Below are 20,001 nucleotides of genomic sequence, written 5' to 3'. Positions count from 1 at the left end.
TCGGCCCACTTGCCCGCCCGCCCTCTCGCTGTTCCCGCCCACAGCCCCACCCACAGACCTGGTCTCCGCCCGGATGCCTGGCACCGCCCACAGCGCCCCCCTAGGACTGGTCTCCGTCCCTGGTGCTGACCCAGCGCGAGGCCGTGGGGCCCTCACTAATTGAACTAGAAATCCTCCCCCGAGGCAGGGGTACGTGGCGGTCGACCTCGCCCGACCCAACCCAGAGACCCTAAACGTCTCTCTCCACGGCGGCTCGACAGAGACCGGAACTGGGGCGCGAGGCGGCCAGCCCGAGACCGGAAGCGGAAGCGTGGGGCGGTGCCGTGGAAGAAACCTCGGGTGGCTTGCTGCGTGGGGTGTGCGGTGTTCTCCGCGCGGGACCGGCTTCACGTGGTATGTTTGGCCTCGGGGCGAGGGCCGGACTCGGTGCGCGGCGGGCAGTCCGGGGCTTCCGGTAGGCGCCCAGGGAGGGACAGGGGCGGCGGGCATTCCCGGTCTCCAGCTCTGGCGTCCCCGCGTCCCTCCGTCCCCTAACCGGAGCCCCGTTTCCTCCCCTGGACTGTTTCCTCAGGTCGGTCCCAAGCTGCTGTTCCAACTCCGGAAGACGCCGCCCCCCAACTCTGAGGGGTGATTTTGCCCCCCCCCCAGACTTTGAGCAATGCCTGGAGGCATTGTTTTGGTTGTACAAATGGGGGTGTGGGCAGGCGCAACTAGCATCTAGGGGGTGGAGGCCAGAGATGCGGCTGAGCAACGGCCCCCCACAGCGATGCATTATCAATAGTGTCGGGTCGGGAAATCTTGCTGCAGGGCCCCAAAATCTCTGAAGTCCTGAGTCAGCCGTGAAAATTGTTTCAAAGTCAGCTGAGTCACTTATCCGCGCCTGAAGTGGCAAGCCGTGTTCAAAGTGTCTGGAGTCAGCGGGTGCCCGGGTGGCTCAGTGGGTTAAGCATCCGACTCTTAGTTTCTGCTCAGGTCATGATCTCAAGGTCCTGGGATCCAGCCACCCTCAGGCTTCTTGCTCAGCATGGGTCTGCCTGAGATTCTTTCCCTCCCCTTCTACTCCTCCTCCCCCAGCCCCCTCTCGCGCGCACTCTCTCTAAGTAAATAAATAAATAAATAAATATTTTTTAAAAAATTAAAAAAAAAAAAACAAAGCGTATGTAGTCGTCATAAAACCTTTATCCAGCCAGATGAGTTGAGCAAGTCAAATTCACACACAGCATGACACTGCTTTCTCCCACTTGGGGTGCAGATGGCTGGATGGGAATCAGGTAAATCCAGTCACCACCACCATTTACACTGTAATTAAATGGAAAAGAACAAAAGAAAGACGGATGGGTGGTCTACTTATCCAAGAACTATTACTGTCTATAAAAAGGCCTCCAAAACAATCTTTGTGCCTTTTTTTTTTTTCCAGACAAGAAAGGCATCTCTTGAGCTCAAGTTTGCGTTAAAACCAGCCTCAGCGTCCACCAGCCTCACTGATCCGTGGATTTCTGTGTGACCAGGTGAGGACGGTGAGGAACTTGTAACAGGTTCCAGCAGCCTCCACTGTGCAGAGGAGCTGTTAATCAGCTTTCCTGTGCTCAGGCTATAAACACAAAGAGCCGCTAAGAGTGAGGGTATCTTAAGAAAAATTATTTGTGTGTTTGATGGATTATGTTCAAAGGAAAGATACTAAGGTGAGTGTCATTATATGTGTGGAAATAGGCAATAAATACAGTTATGTGCAAACAAGTACACATTAAACACGTAAATCACTAAATGTGTGTAACGGTAGAGAAATACAGATTTTCTTGCATTCCGTAATACTAAAAATTTCAGGATTTTCTATATAAGCATAACCATGTGAGGTTTTTACACGTATATGTAGTATTACAAGTCATCCCAGTAAAGATTAGCAGGACTCCTCAGCAGCATTCCTCAGGCCCATTCAATTTGACTTCTAAAGCCCTATAAATCCTCTTCAAAGGTTCACAATAAAGGGACATCTGGGGGAAAAAATCCTTTGAAGTTCTTTCTTTTAGTAACAGAAATTTAAAATTGAATTGACCAGCAACCAGATGCATTTTGAAGAAGTGGATTTGTTTTTCTTAATGAGATTTAAAATTATTTAGAGGAATATCCAACAACTTGTATGTGGAAAGTAGGGCACTTGTTTCCACAAAGATGGTCCCCTCTACCTTGTCTTCTGGCAGGAATTAACTTTATTTCTTAAAACTTTCCTGAAATAATGATCTGGTGATTCACATTAGAGAGGATCCCGTTAAGTAGTTTTCTATTTAATTGTTGGGTTTTGCTAATTACATGTATGTGTGCCTGTGTGTCCCTTTTCCTTCTCACTTTCCTGTAATGTTTTGGAGGGGAATGTTTATTTGTCATGCAACAGCTATTCTTTGAGTGCACAGTTTATGGTGACCAACCCTCCTTGTTTATTTGAGACTGAGAGGTTGGTTTACCAGGACACGGGACATTTAGTGTTCAAACCACAATAGCTCTAGACAAACCAGGATGGCTCATCGTCTCTGAGCCAGGCCCTGGGCCAAACAGACCTTGTTCTGCCTCCATGGAGCTTAAATTCTAATAGGGAATTGCGATTTTATTTTTTTTTTAAGATTTTATTTATTTGAGAGAGAACACAAGCAGGGTGAGGGGCAGAGGGAGAAGCAGACTCCCCACTGAGCAGGGACATTCCCCCCCCCCCCCCCCGCCAATGCGGGACTCGATCCTGGGACTCCAGGATCATGACCTGAGCCGAAGACAGACGCTTAACCAACTAAGCCACCCAGGCGCCCAGGAATTATGATTTTAAACAACTAATGACAGGAGTGATGTGGGAGCTTGGCACAGAGAACTCAGTTGAGGGAACAGGGAAGCCTTTTTGAGAAGGGCTGATATTTACCTTAAGAGCTGAGGTTGGGGTCAGATTTAGTAGCTGTAGAGTTGCTGGAGCGAGGGTGTGGGAGTATTTTCAAGAGAGCATTTCAGGCCGAGGGAGCTGCATGAAGACAATCCCTGAAGCAGGAGAGAGCCCTGTGTGCTCCATGAGCTGGGAAGACAGGAATGGCTGAGCCGAGACAGCAAAGTGGGGAGCGCAGGGCAGGGCAGATCAGTCCAGGTCAGATCTTAGATTGGACTCTGTTCCAGGACCAGCGGAGAGACAGGGTAGCGATGTGAGTGCTCGGGGGATATGATTCACATTTGGTCTATACATGTGGATTAAAATGGACTTCAGGGGGGCGCCTGGGTGGCACAGCGGTTAAGCGTCTGCCTTCGGCTCAGGGCGTGATCCCGGCGTTGTGGGATCGAGCCCCACATCGGGCTCTTCAGCTATGAGCCTGCTTCTTCCTCTCACACTCCCCCTGCTTGTGTTCCCTCTCTCTCTGGCTGTCTCTATCTCTGTCGAATAAATAAATAAAATCTTTAAAAAAAAAAATAAAATAAAAAAAAAAAAATAATAAATAAAATGGACTTCAGGATTCAGAAGGAAGACTTCAGAGGCAAGACTGGGGATGGGAGGAGGAAGTTTAGGGATAAGATGATGGTTTCCTAAGCCTGGATGGTGGTTGTGGAATAAAAAAGAAGTGGGAAGAGGAGACCTGGGAGTTTGGGACTGAGAAAATATAACGATGCTTTCATTTGTGCTTGTATTTGTCAGATGGTACCAGGCCCTTCCTTTGCCCCCAGCTCCTGGCCACGTGAACCTGCAGGCCTCCCCCTCACCCAGGCCCTCACTTTCATCCTGCTTTGCCACTCACAGGCCTCCTCCTCCGCATCCTGGAAGAAGTCAGGCCTGAGTATGTTCATGGCCTGCCCTGTCACTTGCGGGAGCCACGGGTCTCCTGTAGCTATTTCAATGAAACAAATGAGAAATACAATCAAAATTTCATTTTTTTTTTCAGTCCTCCTGGCCACATTTCAAGTGCTCAGTAGCCTCATGTGGCTTGTGGCAGCCAGTAGGACAGAGCAGAGTTAGAGGACATCTCTGTCATCCCTGAAAGTTCTGCTGGGCAGCACTGGTCTAGGGTGGCCCATCCTCTCTGCCCTTCGTCCAGCACTGACATACATCCGGGTGCAGGAGTCACTGACTCTCTAAACTGAGCACAGACCCCTCTGCCTGCCTATGAGATTTCACCTGCCAGAGGCCTTGATGGGGCCCTCGGGGCCTGAAAGTGCCCCCAGGCACCTTCTCAGCCTGCTTTTCCTCTGGGGGCTCTGGGAGCAGCTGGATCCCAGCCCTCTCACTGCTCAGCTCAGTGACTGGGCTCTTCTAACTGCAAATTGGGTCCCTGGTTGGGGGAGAAAGGAGACATCCCCCACCTGCAGAAGGGAAGGAGGCTCCACAGCGGTTGTCTGGGTCTGTGGGACTCACTCCAGGCCTCGGAAGGTTGGATGTGAGAGGCTGTATTCCTTTTCTGTGGTTGCTGTAACAAATTGCCAGAGACTCAGTGGCTTAAAGCAACACAGACTTCTTCTCCGGCCATTCTGGAAGGCAGAAATCCTCAATGGTCGGCAGGGCTGCATTCCTTCCAGGGGTTCTAGGGAAGACTCCTTTTCTGTGTCTTTTCCATCTCATAGAGGCCACCAGCCTGCCTTGGCTTGTGGTTCCTGCCTCCATCTTCAGAGCCAGTGGGTAGCATCTTCAAATCTCTCTCACTCCTGCTTCCATCACCACAGCTCCTTCTCTGACCTGACCTCCTTACCTCCCTCTTGTAAGGACTCTTGTGATGACATTGGGCTCACCCAGATAATCCTGGATACTCTTCCCGTCTCAGGAGCCTTGCCTTAATCACAGCTACACAATCCCTTGTGTATGGAAGCTCACACATGCACAGATTCTGAGGAGTAGAATCTGGACCCCTTTGGGGCAGGGGCGTTAATCTGTCTCCACACAGGCCCTAGAGGCAAAGATGCTCTGAACTCTTTCTCTCCACCTGGCCAAACTCTTAGCGTCCCACATTCCCCTCTCTGCTCACACTCACACCCTTTATTGCTTTTATCTCTTGGGTGCCGGGAGGGCACACATAGAAACCTCAAGGAGCTGGTTCTATGGAGTTACATTTGATTCCCAGCTCCAGGGAAAGGAGGCATGCATTCCCTTTTTATAAAAGAAACATCCCATAGACACTGCTTTGAACCTTCATTTTGTTTTCATTTAAATTTATTGGCGATAAGAATCTCGATCAGTACCTAGAGACCGTCTTTCTTTTTTGGCTGAGAGTTTCTTCGATCTGTGGATATGCCGTAAGTTTATTGAGCTGATTCCCTACTGATGATCAATTGTATTGTTTCCAGTGCTTTGATATTCCAAATAAGGCCTAGGTGAATCATTGCACCCTTGTCCTTTACTATTCGTGTGTCCTCAAGGTAGGTCCCTAGAAGCGTGAGTGGCAGGGAAGGCGTAAATGTTGCTGCATTTTGCTTGAAGTTGGCAATTTTCCTTCCATAGAAATGAATTATGCCCAGCAGTGCATGAGCGTGCCTTTCCAGACAGGCTTGCCAAGACAAGATGTGGTCCACCGGGTCCTTGTTGATCCGATAAATTAAAAAAAATGGAGTCAGTGTGGCTGCAGTGTGCATCTCTGTTATGATGAATAAGGATGAGGTTTGGGAGGCTGGGTTCAGAGAGACATTTCTGAGCTGTTGTTCTAGATGGTAGAACCGGGTCAGGTGATGACCTAGGGTGGTGCCGATGGAAGGTTCGGCCAACATGGATGGGGACAAACTCATAACACAGTGAGGGTCATCCTCACGCCCTCTGACATCATCCAAGGGCAGTAGGACTAGACGTTGAAAGTCCAATGGGAGGCAGGTGCCAGCGTGTCCAGTTGGTAAAGGGTCATAGCTGGGAATGTGTATGTGACAACCACTTGGATGGGAAGAATGTGCCCTGAGACACAGGGCACATTGGTGAAGCTGAGGATTTAAATGGGGGTGGTGCGCAGTCGTTAAGCGTCTGCCTTCGGCTCAGGGCGTGATCCTAGCATTCTGGGATCGAGCCCCACATCGGGCTTCTCCGTTAGGATCCTGCTTCTTCCTCTCCCACTCCCCCTGCTTGTGTTCCCTCTCTCGCTGGCTGTCTCTGTCAAATAAATAAACAAAATCTTTAAATAAATAAATAAATAAATAAATGGGGGTGGCGCAGCCATGTGCTGGTCGTCCCAGTTAGGACAGAAGAGGACAAGTTTTGTCCTCACATGCCCTATGTTCATCACCTCCTAAGCAAAGTAAAGACCCAGGATTGGAGACCCCACTTGCATTTTGAAGGAGGACACGGTGGGCTGAGACAGAGAGGGAGAGAGGCTGTGAAACTTAATGTTTTCCCGTTTCTTCCAGAGCCTGGCCTGCGTGCACTGTGGGGACAAGAGGAGGAGCATCCGGTTCTCTGTCTGAGTCACGGGATGGCGGCCATGGTTCTGTCCCCCACTTGCGGTAAGCTGGGGGGCCCTCAGGGTTCAAGCGTTAAAGTCCCCTGCACCACAGAGCAGGAAAGGAGGGGCTGAGCAGTGAGGTGGGAGAAGAGCCCTGGATGCCCTGGGGGCCACTGGGACCCCATGTGGTTTTTGGGATTTGGGGTGTTGGTGGTTTAAGTGTCTGTGGAGGTGTCATCTGTATGGGGAATATGGGAGAACCTTTGAATTACACCTCAAATTCTTTCTGTGAGCTTGATAAAATAACAGTGCTGCCCCTCAAATTTCAATTTCCTCATCTGTGAAATGGGAATTATAATCTTTTCCTCCAGTGCAGTAAGATCCTTGGCCTTGGTGAGACAGGGCTCTGGTCTGGTGTCCTGTGAAAGCTGCATGTGTGTGTGTGTGTGTGTGTGTTGGGGTGTGGTCAATTACAGGTAGGCGGGAAAGCCTCCAGACTGGCGAGTGCTAGAATGTCGAGCAGTCCTGGACTCCTCTGACTCGTTTCTTCTCCTGCAGCTCAACCTTCCCTGTACTCAGCCTCTCCACAAAAAGGCTGCCCAGAGGAGGAAGGGTTGGTTCATGGCTTCCTGACAAGCTGGTTACCGGTGAGTCAGATACTCCTTTTTCCAAATCATTATTCCTTTGATCCGCAGTTGCATTTGTTATCTTTCAGTGACCTGGAACCCCACAGCCAAACCAGGTCTCAAAGCGCAGGGTCTCCAGGTACCTGATAGGGGGTAGGGGCTGCCCAGCCAGCGTCAGTGTTTGTCAGCATTTTCTACATGGCAGAGCTTTCTCCAGGGTCACTGGCTACGTCATGTTCCACTGAGAGTTTAAGGGGAAGCTAAACTCAAGTGTCCTAGACTCAAGTAATTGATGGCTGTGGGAAAATCACTCATTTGTTTACCAAGTATTTCTCTGACATCTGCCATGTCCCTGGCCTGTGCTTAACCCTGAGACTGAGGGCAATAAGACTGCAGGATTTCACGGTCTCACTGGAATAAGGGACTCACCTATGTGTTAGAGGTACATTCAACCTTGGGAGTGGGCGTCAGTAGACAGGAGAGGAGCACTGCAGGCTGAGCCCAGAAGCCATGGAGAGCAGAGCTCAGAACCCTGCCCGTATATCTTGTGCTTGGAGTTCCCTGTTTCTACTGTCATCCTCCTGTCAATTTGGTGGGGGTGGTCCTTGGCTAAGCCACAATGCTTGTGACGGCTCAGGACTTGGTGACCTTCGAGGATGTGGCCGTGGAGTTCACGCAGGAGGAGTGGGCACTGCTGGACCCTTCTCAGAGAACACTGTACAGAGACGTGATGCGGGAGAACTGCAGGAACCTGGCATCGCTGGGTAAGCCCAACCTCAGCCCTGCATGTGTGGAATGACTCAGGTGGCAAGACTGCCGACTTCCTTTTGTCTTTTTTTTTTTTTTTTTTTGAAATTGACATGACATTCACATACCATAAAATTCACCATTGTAACTATTTTAAAGCCTATGGTTCAGCAGCTTTTGATACATTGCATTGTCCTGCAGCCATAACACTGTCCAAATGGGGAACATTTTCATCACCTCTCAGCCTCTCCCTTGGAGTGCTCAGTATCCGGTACCTTCCCCACTGCCCCCTGCGGGCAACCACTAATTTGCCTTCTGTTTCTATGGCTGTGCCTTTTGAGAACGTTTCATATCATTGGAGTTCTAAAAGATGGACTCTCTCTTTGTCTGGCTTCTTTTGGGCAGCATAATGGTTAAAGGCCCAGCTATGGCGTGACATGTGCCGGTTCGTTATTCCTTGTCGTGACTGAATAACATGCCATTTTATGGATATACCACATTTTTAAAATTCATTCACAGGTTGATAAACATCTGGGGGGTTTCCAGTGACTGGCTGTTACAATCAGTGCTGCTGTGCATATTGTGTCCAGGTTGTTGTCACAACGTTTCCACTTTTGTTGGGTACATGTCTAGGAGTGGAACGCTAAATCATATGTTACCATGTCTAGCTTTTTGAGGAGCTGCCAAACCATTTTCCACAGCAGCTGCCCCAAGGTGTGAGGGGTCCAGTTTCTCCACATCTTCCCCAACTTTGGTTTTTCTGGTTGTAGCCGTCCTCATGGTCACGAAGTGGGATAGCGTCGTCTGTCGTTTTGATTTGCATTTCCCTCGTGACGAATGACCTTGAGCACTTTTTCACATGCTAGGTGGCTGTTGATCTTCTGTGGAGAAGTGTCTACTCAAGTCCTTGGCCCAGTTTGAAATTTGGTTGTTTATCTTTTGTTCTTGGAGTATAAAAATTGGTTGTGTATTGTGAATACTGGTCCCTTGATGTGGAAATAATTTCTCCCATTTTGTGGTGTATTTTCATTTTCTTGATAGTGTCTTTTGACACACAAGAGTTTTTTACTTTTTTTAAGTTTATTAAGTTTTTATTTAAATTCCAGTTATATCAGAAACCAGGCATGTACCGTATGGTGACTAACATAATATAATAAAAAAACATTAAAATAAAAAAATAAAAAAAGAGGAAAGAGACATGCTTCTAAACTCAAATTTGAAAATATTTTTGGTGTCTTAACATATAACAGGTACATTAAAGTTATTGAAAGAGAAAAAGTTAATTAATCAAGTCTTATAAAGAAATAAAGGGAACTTAAAGTGAAAAATAAAATTCCAGTTAGCTAACATACAGTGTTACATGAGTTTCAGGAGTCCAATACAGTGATTCAGCACCTCCATACATCACCCAGTGCTCATCCCAAGTCCCTCCTTAACCCCCATCACCTATTTAACCCAACCCCCCATCCACGTCCCCTCTGGTAACGATCAGTTTGTTCTCCATAGTTAAGAGTCTGTTTCTTGGTTTGCGTGTCTCTTCCTGCCCGCCCCCTCCCCTGCCCCGGTTTGCTCATTTGTTTTGTTTCTTAAATTCCACGTATGAGTGAAATCATTTTTTTCCAAAGAAGACATCTGGATGGCCAACAGACACATGAAAAGATGCTCACCATCCCTTATCATCAGGGAAATACAAAAAACTACAATAAGGTATCACCTCACACCTGTCAGAATGGCTAAAATCAACACAAGAATTAATAGGTGTTGGTGAGGATGCCGAGAAACAGGAACGCTCTTGCTCTGTTGGTGGGAATGCAAACTGGTACAGCCATTCTGGAACACAGAATGGAGTTTACGCAAAAAGTTGGAAATAGAACTAACTATGACTAGGCAGCTGGACTCCTAAGTATTTATTCAAAGGATACAAAAAAACTTATTCGGAAGGGCACGTGTACCCCAGTGTTTATAGCAGCACTATCAACAGTAGCCAAATTATGGAAAGAACCCAAATGTCCATCAACTGATGAATGGATAAAGAAGATGTGGTGTATATGTACACAGTGGAATTTTACTCAGCCATAAAAGAATGAATCTCGCCATTTGCAATGAGTGGATGGAGCTAGAGAGTTTTGTGCTAAACAAAATAAATCAGAGAAAGTTTTAATTTTGATAAAGTCTTATCTATTTTTTCTTTTTTTGCTTGTCCTTTGGTATCATACCTAAGAAATTATTGCCAGATCCACCAAGGCTTTGAAAATTTACCCCTATGTTTTCTTCCAGGATTTTTTTTAGTTTCTCTTCAGTTAAGTCTTTGGTCCTTTTTCAGTTAATTTTCTATATGTCTGGGAGAAAGTACCAGTTTCATTCTTTTGCATGTGTTTACCCAGTTGCCCAGCATTTGTGTAGACTATTCTTTCCCCATTGAATTGTTTTTACTCCCTTGTCAAAAATTGACCACAGACGTATGAATTTACGTTCACTCAGTCCTATTCCGTTGATCTCTGTGTCTCTCCTTGTGCCAGTACCGCCATGTGTCCGTTGCTCTGGCTTTGACCTAAGTTTTGATGCCAGGAAGTGTGAGTATTCCTATTTTGTTCTTTTTCAAGACTCTTTGGTCTGTTTGGGATCCTTTGCAAATCCATATGAATTTTAGGCTCGGTTTTTTTCATTTGTGCAAATAATTCCGTTTGTTGGAATTTTGGTACTGCTGGTGTTGAATCTGTGGATCGCTTTGGTTAGTATTGTCACCTTAACAATATTAAGTTTTCCAATACACATCTTTCTGTTGCTCATTTTTCATTTGATTCTATTATAGTCAGAGAAAATACTTTGTATGAGTTCACTGTTTTTAAATTTATTCAGACTTGTTTTTTGGCCTAACATATGGTCTGTCTGTTCAGGAGAATGTTCCGTACGCACTTGAGATGAGTGTGTATTCTGTAGTGGAGCAGAGTATTTTATATGTCTGTTAGGTCTAGTTAGTTTGTAGGATTGTTAAGTCCTCTTTTTCCTTGTTAACCTTCTAACTGGTTGTTCTAGCCATCATTCGAAGTGGGGAGCTGAAGTCTGCAACTATTGTAGAACTCCCTATTTCTTTCTCCCTTCAATTCTGTCAGTTTGAAATTTAATAATGTAGAATTCTGTTGTTATTGGTCTGTAATTGTTACATCTTCTGGATGAATTGACCTTTTTATCATTAAATAATATCTTTGTTTGTGTCTTATAACAGTTTTTGTCTTAAAGTCTATTTTGCCTGAAATTAACAGAGCTACATTCTCTTTTGGCTGCTCTTTGCATGGAATATATTTTTCCATCTGTTGACTTTCAGTCTCTTAGTGTGTTTAGATGTAAATTGAGTCTCTTACAAGTTCTTATCTATTCTGCCAAAATCTGCCTTTTAATTGGACAGATTAGTCCATTTATACTTAAGGTAATTATTGATAAAGACCCACGTAGGCCATTTTGTTATTTTTTACATGTCTTATACCACTTTTGTTCTTCAGTTCTTTCATTGTTATTTTTGTGTTCGATGTTTTCTAGGGGACCGTTTTGATTCCCTCTCATTTCTTTTTGTTTTCTAGTTATTTTTTTTTTTAATGGTTGCCCTGGGGACTACAACTAACATTTTAAATTATAGCAGTCTATTTTGATTTAATACCAACTTTGTTTCAATGGCATACAAAATTTTTGCTCTTGTATATGTGCACACACACACCTTTTATTGCTTTGTCACAAATTACATCTTTATACCTTGTGTGCCCATTAACATAGATTCATAATTATTTGTTTAGGCATTTCTCTTATAAGTCATATAAGAAAAAGGAAAATTTCAAACCAAAAATGTAATTATTATTGGCCTATGTATTTTCACTTATTGAGCTCTTTATTTCTTTGTGTGGATTTAATATCCATTATCCTTTCATTTCAGCCTGAAAGTCTCCCATTTGCATTTCTTGTAGGATGGATGTGCTAGTGGCCTCTGTGTCTCCCAGTTTAGCGCACTTGAGGTTTCTTAAGCTTCTTGGTTGTGTACGTTTGTGTCTTTCTTCAGTTTTTTGGAAGTTTTTGGCCATTATTTCTTCAAATATTTTTCTACCCCATTCTCTTCTCCACTTAAGGAACTCCCACAATGTGCGTGTTGGTATGTTTGATGGTATCCCATAGGTCTTTAGGGCTGTGTTCATATTTTTTTCATTCTTTTTGTCTTTCTCTTCTTCCTACGAGGTAATATAAATTGTCCTGTTTTCATGCTTATTGATTCTTTCTTCTGCCTGTTCACATCTGCTGTTGGACACCTCTTCTGACTTTTTCATTTCAGTTTTTGTACTTTTCAACTCCGAAATTTCTATGTAGTTTCTTTTTGTAGTTTCTCTTTCTTTAACATGTGTTCTATTTCATGAGAATTCATTCTTATGGTTTCCTTTATTATTTATACAGTTTTCTTTTGGTCTTTGAGCATACTTCAAAATAGTTGATTTAAATTCTTTGACTAGCAAGTCTGATGTCTGGGCTTCCTCAGGAAGGAAATTTTTTCCTGTAATGGGCCACGCATTTATTTCTTTGCCTGCCTCAAAATTTTGTTGTTGAAAAATGGCCATTTGGAACATTATTGTATGGCAATTCTGGAATCAGATTTTTCCCTATCACCCAAATTTGTTGTCACTCGTATGTATGTTTAATGATAACCCTGAAATGATTTTGTAATATCTGTATTTGTCATGTGTGGTCCATGAAATGTTAACTTCATGCTTAGCTAGTAGTTTGTCAGAGATTTTCTTGAAGGCCTGGAACAAAAAGTAAAAAATCTGTCGTCTCTGCAGATGTGTTCCATGTGTGTATACGGACATACCTTCAAAGTCAGCAGGCAGTTTACAACTCTGCCATAATCTTCACTTTCTGCTTGTGAAGATCCTGCAGGTCAGCCAGAGCTGAGGATGTGGTGCTGCTTCAGGTCTTTTCTGAGCATATGTCCAACCCTGGCTTTCTAGATTCAAAGAAACAGGAGGGAAATTTTTAAAAATTCCCCAAAACACTTTTTCCCACACTTTTCCTCCCAAGCTTCTTGGTTAGTCTTTTGTTTTCCTGTACTATTTCATAGGCCTCAGGCAACGGTGGCTAATATATTTGCCTTTAAATATGTTCAGCACTTGTCCACTGAGTACCCAGCTCAGCCCTTGGAGAGTTTGAGATTAGATAAATAAAGGCAAGCCCTTTGAGCCAAACCTTCAGAAAGATCAAAACAAACAACCACAGAACTTTGAGAATAAGGTCCATCCTGCTCTCTCTAATACTAGGAATGTGAGCTGTCGTCTTCAAGGTCACAGCCAAGCAGGGAATAGAGGATGAGACAAGGGTCAGTTAAAATGTCAGCTGGTTGTTGTCCTTGATTAAACATTTTCCAAGTTGCTGTAAACTTTTGATAGGTTCTAAATTTCTGAAAAAGTTGACTCTGATGGTTTTCCCCACTTTATTAACTGTTTTTTAGAGTTATGGACTTTTGGTTCAGTATCCCTCAGCTTTCAGTATTGTCACTTCTCACCAGTGTTTCTGAAGCACTTCTGTGTCGCTGGGTTTAGGAACTCAGTGATGAATGAGACAGATGTGGTCCCCACCCTCATGGAGCTTTCTGTCTGATGCCTTCCCTATGAACTGAATAGATGTTCCTTACCCTGACTTTATATTCTCCATGGTTAAAAGCTTTAGAGTTTCTGAAGTGTGTATGTAAACTCGGACATGAACTTTGGGACTGTTTACGTCCTGTCACCTGGATATTGAGTGTGCTTGAATTTTTGTTTCTTGGCAGTTACTATATTCATTACAATTTATGTGTAGTTTTCCACTGCTGCAAAAGTCATACTTGATCATCTTCAGAATTGTTGGCTCCAGTTTCATGGGGTTGCTTGTCACCTGTACAGTCACAACATCATGTATCTTTTCTCCATGAATAGGGTATCATGTTGATAAACCCAATCTGATCTCCCAATTGGAGCAAGAAGACAAGGTGACGACAGAGGAGCAAGGAATTCTCCCAGGCACCTGTCCAGGTGAGCAGCAGGCAGACAGGTGGATATGAGTCTTTTTGAGGAATAGCTCTGGCCAGTGATTTGGCTCTGGCACGGGAGTGGTACATTAGGAAACGTCAAACCGGGAAGTTTGTACAGTGTCCTTTTCTCTTACAAAGATGGTCAAGAACGTTTGGTATGAGCTTCCTTGAGTACGTTCTTTCCTTCCTTTTTACCTTTCTTGTTCAACACCTCATACGTACCTTGGAGTCAGAGAAAGGAAAAAAAGACGTATCTCTTTTCCTTTTTTTTTTTTTAATTGAAGTGTAGTTACATACAATGTTATATTAGTTTCAGGTGTAAGATACAGTGATTTGACAAGTTTATAAATTATACTGTGTTTACCACAAGTGTAGCTACCATCTGTCACCATATAATGCTATTATAGTTCTCCTTTTTAAATAAATCTCATATGAGCACTTTGTCCAATTCCTTCCTACTTTACATTCCTGATAATCCCTTCTGTAAATCTCTGATCAGTCTTTAATCCTTCTAGAATCATTTTTAAAATGCTTACAGTTTTCATACTCCTATCCCTTTCATGGCAAACCTTCTCAAAAATGCTGATCCCTCAGAGTCTGCGTTTACTCATGTGTGCACTTCACTATTTCTTTTCTCCATCAACTTAAATTTCTTTTCATTTTTTTTTTTTCAGATTTGGAGACTGTACTTAAAGCCAAATGGTTAACTCCTAAGAAGCATGATTTTAGAAAAGAACATTCCAATGGTATAAAAGCGGTAAGACTAATAACATGGCTGATTTCTGGTTTTCACAGTAGGAGAATAAGTTAGAAAAGTCTCAAAGTAAACAGAGTTATTAAAGAAAAGTCATTTACACAACAGGAAATTGTGTTCCTGGAGAGATACTGTGAAAAGTTGTGAATTTGGAGAAACCTATAAGTTAGCTCTGTACTTGTTTCTTCACTGGGACTTTCCCCAAGTAAATATTTCCTTAAATGTGACTTACGATATTCGCTGTTGAAATACAAAGTGGTTTATCAGAGTTTATCAGAAGATGCTCTGTGAATATGATAAGGACTTGTGGCAAATCATCCATCTTTTTTAACTTCTAAGAGCTCAGACTGAGCAGAAGCCATATATAAGCACTGAAAATATCCAAAACATCAATTGTAATAATATAACAGAATTCCTGGGAGAGTTCAGATGCATAAAATTCATCGAATATTGAAATTACTTTAAATTATAGTTACCATTCATGTCTTAATCAACAGGAAAGAAATCATCTTGGAGTGAAACTCAACGAATGTAATCAGTGCTTTAAAGTCTTCAGCACAAAATCTAACCTCACGCAGCACAAGAGAATTCATACTGGAGAAAAACCCTATGACTGTAATCAGTGTGGCAAATCCTTCAGCAGTAGATCTTACCTTACTATTCATAAGAGAATACATAATGGGGAGAAGCCCTATGAATGCAATGACTGCGGGAAAGCCTTCAATGATCCCTCATCCCTTAGACTGCACGTGAGAATTCACACTGGAGAAAAACCCTATGAATGTAATCAGTGTTTTCATGTTTTTCGCACTAGTTGTAACCTCAAGAGCCACAAGAGAATTCATACGAGAGAGAATCACCATGAATGTAATCAGTGTGGCAAGGCCTTCAGCACGAGATCCTCCCTCACTGGGCACAATAGTATTCATACGGGGGAGAAACCTTATGAGTGCCATGACTGTGGGAAGACCTTTAGGAAGAGCTCGTATCTGACCCAGCATATGAGAACTCATACTGGAGAAAAACCCTACGAGTGTAATCAGTGTGGAAAATCCTTCAGCAGTAGCTTTTCTCTTACTGTGCACAAGAGAATTCATACTGGGGAGAAACCTTATGAGTGCAGTAACTGTGGGAAAGCATTTAATAATCTCTCAGCTGTTAAGAAACATGTGAGAACTCACACTGGGGAAAAACCCTACGAATGTAATCATTGTGGAAAATCTTTCACCACTAACTCTTACCTTTCTGTGCACAAGAGAATACATAATAGGTGGATATGAAGACAATAACCGGAAAGCATTCATTGATCTCTGAATTCTCAGACAACCAATGGTAACTCACTAGATGTACGGGTTATCTGTTGCTGCATAACAAATTTCCCTCCAAAACATAGTGGCTTTAGATAACACCCATTAATTATCTCACAGTTTCTGTAGGTCAGGAATTTGGGAGTGGCTTAGCTGTGTAGTCCTGGCTCAGGATCTGTCACGAAGTGAGGTCAGGATGTCAGCTGGAGCAGCTCTCATCTGAGTCTTTCCTGCTGAAGAATCTACTTCCGTCATGGCTCACTCACACGTCTGGCAGGTTAATGCCAGTTTTTGGCAGGGAACCTTCGTTACCTCACTCTCCACAGGGCTAAGTGTCTTTATGATGTACCAGCAGGTTCCTCCCAAAGCACTTGAGCTAACGCAGAAGCCATGTTGTCTTTTTCGACCTGGCCTCAGAAGGACATACTATCTCTTCTTCCAGACCGTGTTGCTCACACAATGTGGGAAGAAACTACACAGGGTATGTATGTTAGGAGACAGATCGTAAGGAACCGTCTGAGAAGCTTGCCATGAAATCAGTGAAGAAGAGCCTTTAGCAGACTCTCTATTGAAGTAGCCTTCGATAACTCATGTTAATTCACTCTGGAGAGAATTAACGCGTGTCATCTTTGTGGGAAGCGTTCAACTCGGACTCACTCTAAGGTGCACAAAAGATTACTTATGGGGAGAAACCTGAGGAATGCAGTAGCTGTAGGAGAGCCTTCGTGATATTTCTCGGAAGTCATATGACAGTTCACACTAAGGAGAAAACGTTACGCGTAGCATCAGAGTGCAAAAGCCTTCAGGGACACCCATCCCTGAGAGCACCTGTGAGAAATCACTACAGAGGAATATTTGTAGAATGTGGAAAACCCTTCAGCACAAGTGTTCGCGTTACTGAGCAAAAGACGAGGAGATATTCTGAACACAATTACTGTGGGAAGGCCTTGAATGTTCTCTCAGTTTCTAAGAAGCATGAGGTTTTATCCCGGAGAGAAGGTCCTGTGGAATGTCATCAGTCCTGGAAAGTCATTTTTCCACATTCCTTAGGAAACTGAGAATCACTGCAGACACTTGTGAATATAAAGACCAAGGGAATGCCTTGAATAATACCTCCTACATTAGGAAAAGTACGAAGCTTGGATGCAAAACTTGTGAGTGTATTAATTTTGAAAAATCTTTCAGTGATTCTTTGTTGTTTTGTGAGAACTTACATTGGAGGCAAGCCCTAGACAAGTAATCAGCATCTGGATGCCTCAGCTCTTTACTGAGTGGCCACAAAATAAACTGGGAACAGAAAGAATAAATAGTGTGGGATTACCTTTATCAGTGTCTCATCCTAAGATTGGGCCACTAGTTTGTTAGTTTTCAGTCTTTGTGTTTTAGTATAAGCACATGTCTATAGCCGTACCCTAAAATAAACCTTAAGTTATGTTATAGTTTTGTATGTAATATGTTGGCTATAATTTACTCTTTAAAAATATCAGTATGTAGCATATTCGAAAAGGCATTTCTGAATATCTCCTGAGTGAATTCATTTATTGTAGTGGAAATTAGACTATATTTACTATATACTTTTTCTAGTTTAATGGCATTTTTGTCAGGTAAGTGGAGTTTATGATGCTGATTCTTTTTTTCTTTCTACCCTGGAATGGCATTTTGTTTAGTTTCTTTCCCAATGGCCATTCTCCCCTACTTATTTACTTTAAAAATATTTTTGTTGTTCAAGTTGTCAATGAGCAAGATTGAAAATAGTCAATCTATAAGGCTTCTTTGAAGCCCAGAGGGGTATTGGCTTACTCTGCTGACCATGAGAAGTAGGTAGAAGTCACTGGGGAGAACATCATCTGGCTCGTTTGCCTCACCTCTATCCTGTTCGTCTTACCCATTCTTTCCCTTGAAAGTGGACTCAAGGCCAGGGGTTGGAAGAGCTGTGTTTTGATCGTGACGACAAAAACCACAGCGTGGCAAAAAATCACAATGATACGGGTTTCCCCAAAACCTCTGATTGGCGATATCAGCTCTGGACTCCTTGTTCCCAGGCCTGTCCTTATATGATTAAAAGTAACCTCTAACTGGTTGAAGCCAAAGTCATTTTTTTGGTTTGTTTTTGAGGGGGTGTTCTGCGCTTGTCTAACTGGATGCGGTATCTAACTAGTAAACCTATTAGTTGGTCACATTTTATTTTATAAGTGTTTCGTGTTTCTTTGAAAATAATGTATATTCTCTAAGTTTTAGATGTAGAGTATGTGCCCATTAACTCAAGCTAATTGTGTTTTCAGGTATTATGTACATTCAGATTTTTGTCCTCAGATTTATTTAGTGATAGATACGTATTAAAGTCTTCTGCTATGGATATGGATTAACACTTTTTTGTCATTTCCGTCGTGTTTTTCTTTATATATTTTGATGTATAACGTTCAGGATTAGGTTTTTTTCTTGTGAATTGTTCCTTTTTATGTAGGGGTCATTTTTTTATAGTGAATTATTTCAATACATTAATAAATGACTAAACATTTGTATAGCCCTTCCTGTGGATGAGACCCTCTTCTGAATGTCGTATGGCTATTAACTTCTTGAGTACTCAGTATAAGCTTAAGGAAGAATGTACTATTATTATCCCCATTTTACAGAAGAGAAAACTAACATGGTATACCTGTAATTGCCTGAGCTTCCTGGTAAATGGTAGAGCCCAGATTTGAACCCACACAGTCCGTGCTCCTAACCTCTAGTCTATCTGTTGAGTATAATCTATATACCAGGCACTGTTTAAGACACTGGTGTTTATAGCAGTGAATGAAACTCAAGTTTTGCTATTGAAGCTCTTACACTTTAATGGGGGAGAGACAGATTATAGAAAAATCAAAACATGCTGTTATAAGTGTTGAGCGGAAAAGCAAAGCATTATAAAATAGTTAGAGGGGACCGGGATCTTGCCATGGTATATAAAGCAGGAAGGGAAAGTCTCTTAGTTAAGGGACACTTGAGCAGAGACCTTAATGAGTTGAGACAGTGAGTCACGACTTTGTGTGGCAAGAGCAGCCTTTGCCTGCAAAGTCCCACAGCACAGAAGCCAATGAGACTGGAGTAGAACAAGTTGGGAAATCAGTGAAGGTGTGGTAGAAGGGGTGGTCAGAGACATGGTGGATCCTGGTCTTGGTGGGTTTTATGGATCACATGAGGACTTTTTCTTATACTTGGAATGAGTGGGCATGTCAGTCCGAGTCCCAGCAGGAAACAACTGCCAAGATGAGGGCAATTCGAGTAGAATCTTCATAAAGTCAGAATAGTGGCCAGGATGTAGGAAAACCACAAGAAGTGGTTGGTACCTAGTAGCTGGTAAGGGCAGGGCTCTGTTAACATCCCTAAGCCCAAAAGGGCAAGAGAAGGGAACAGTTACTGAAATCCAGAGACAAGAGAGGATAGAACTGCATTCCAGGAGCTGGGAGGTCAGGGGTAGCATCCAGCCCCACATTCTGCAAGAAATAGCCAGAGCTAGACTTCACCTTCTTTCATCTTTCTGATTTCATACCCAGGCTCCCCACCAACCAAATCCAATCAGAGGCTACGAGGCAAGGAAGCCCACTGATGTAGTTCATATTGGTTAAAGTTACTAGGTTCAGCAAGGTAGAGAAAGTGGGGCCATTGGGCAAATGGAAGCTATCCGGAACTATTCACCCCTCTTGCTTCTCAGAATCTACGCTTGTCAGTTACCTGGATAGAAAGTTCATATCCCTGAATTCTATCAGCTACTATACTCTCTTGGGTGTTGTCAAAGCACTGATGCTCCCACGTGCAGTCTAGAACACTTGCCTTCACAAGTGTTCATATAAGATGGGCCGTGGGCTCTTGGGAGAAAAGCACAAAAAACCTAAAAGCCCTAGTTTCCAGAGGGGGAACACTTTTGTCAGCGAAGTAAGGGTCCCACTGAGCTTTATGATTGCTCTGAGACCGCAGGAGGAAAGAAGTCACCCTGGCTTCTGGCATGGGGAATCCTGCAGGAGGATGTGGTGCTTCCGTTGTGCAGTGAGGGCAGAGAAGACATTTGGCAGTCAAGCAATCCTTTGGGATGTTTCTTTCCCCAATTTTGTTGATAGATAAATGTAGCAGCCGTATCCTGAGAAGGGCGTGTTGACCAGGTGTTCAGACTCCTCAG

General features: G+C 43.5%; 1 protein-coding gene across 1 annotated transcript; it reads left to right on the top strand.

Annotated features, from left to right (window-relative positions):
* Window positions 1-57: 57 nt before the first annotated feature.
* On the top strand, window positions 58-18,213 carry ZNF557 (zinc finger protein 557). Its single transcript, XM_019802489.2, has 9 exons — window positions 58-393; window positions 1,418-1,508; window positions 3,659-3,797; window positions 6,337-6,432; window positions 6,930-7,018; window positions 7,635-7,761; window positions 13,690-13,785; window positions 14,459-14,541; window positions 15,036-18,213. The coding sequence occupies exons 3-9, from the start codon at window positions 3,659-3,661 to the stop codon at window positions 15,816-15,818; spliced, it is 1,413 nt and encodes a 470-aa protein (XP_019658048.1). The 5' UTR covers window positions 58-393; window positions 1,418-1,508; the 3' UTR covers window positions 15,819-18,213.
* The last annotated feature ends 1,788 nt before the right edge of the window (window positions 18,214-20,001 follow it).

Source organism: Ailuropoda melanoleuca, chromosome 4 (assembly GCF_002007445.2).
Source record: "Ailuropoda melanoleuca isolate Jingjing chromosome 4, ASM200744v2, whole genome shotgun sequence".
NCBI lineage: Eukaryota > Metazoa > Chordata > Mammalia > Carnivora > Ursidae > Ailuropoda > Ailuropoda melanoleuca.
This window is presented reverse-complemented; position numbering and strand designations above follow the sequence as displayed.

Bases quoted from the DNA above. Each gene is read 5' to 3' on its own strand.
- ZNF557 (XM_019802489.2), top strand. From the start codon at position 3,659: ATGGTACCAGGCCCTTCCTTTGCCCCCAGCTCCTGGCCACGTGAACCT. The intron at 7,762-13,689 runs GTAAGCCCAACC...CTCCATGAATAG, and splicing joins CAGGAACCTGGCATCGCTGG to GGTATCATGTTGATAAACCC. The intron at 13,786-14,458 runs GTGAGCAGCAGG...TTTTTTTTTCAG, and splicing joins TCTCCCAGGCACCTGTCCAG to ATTTGGAGACTGTACTTAAA.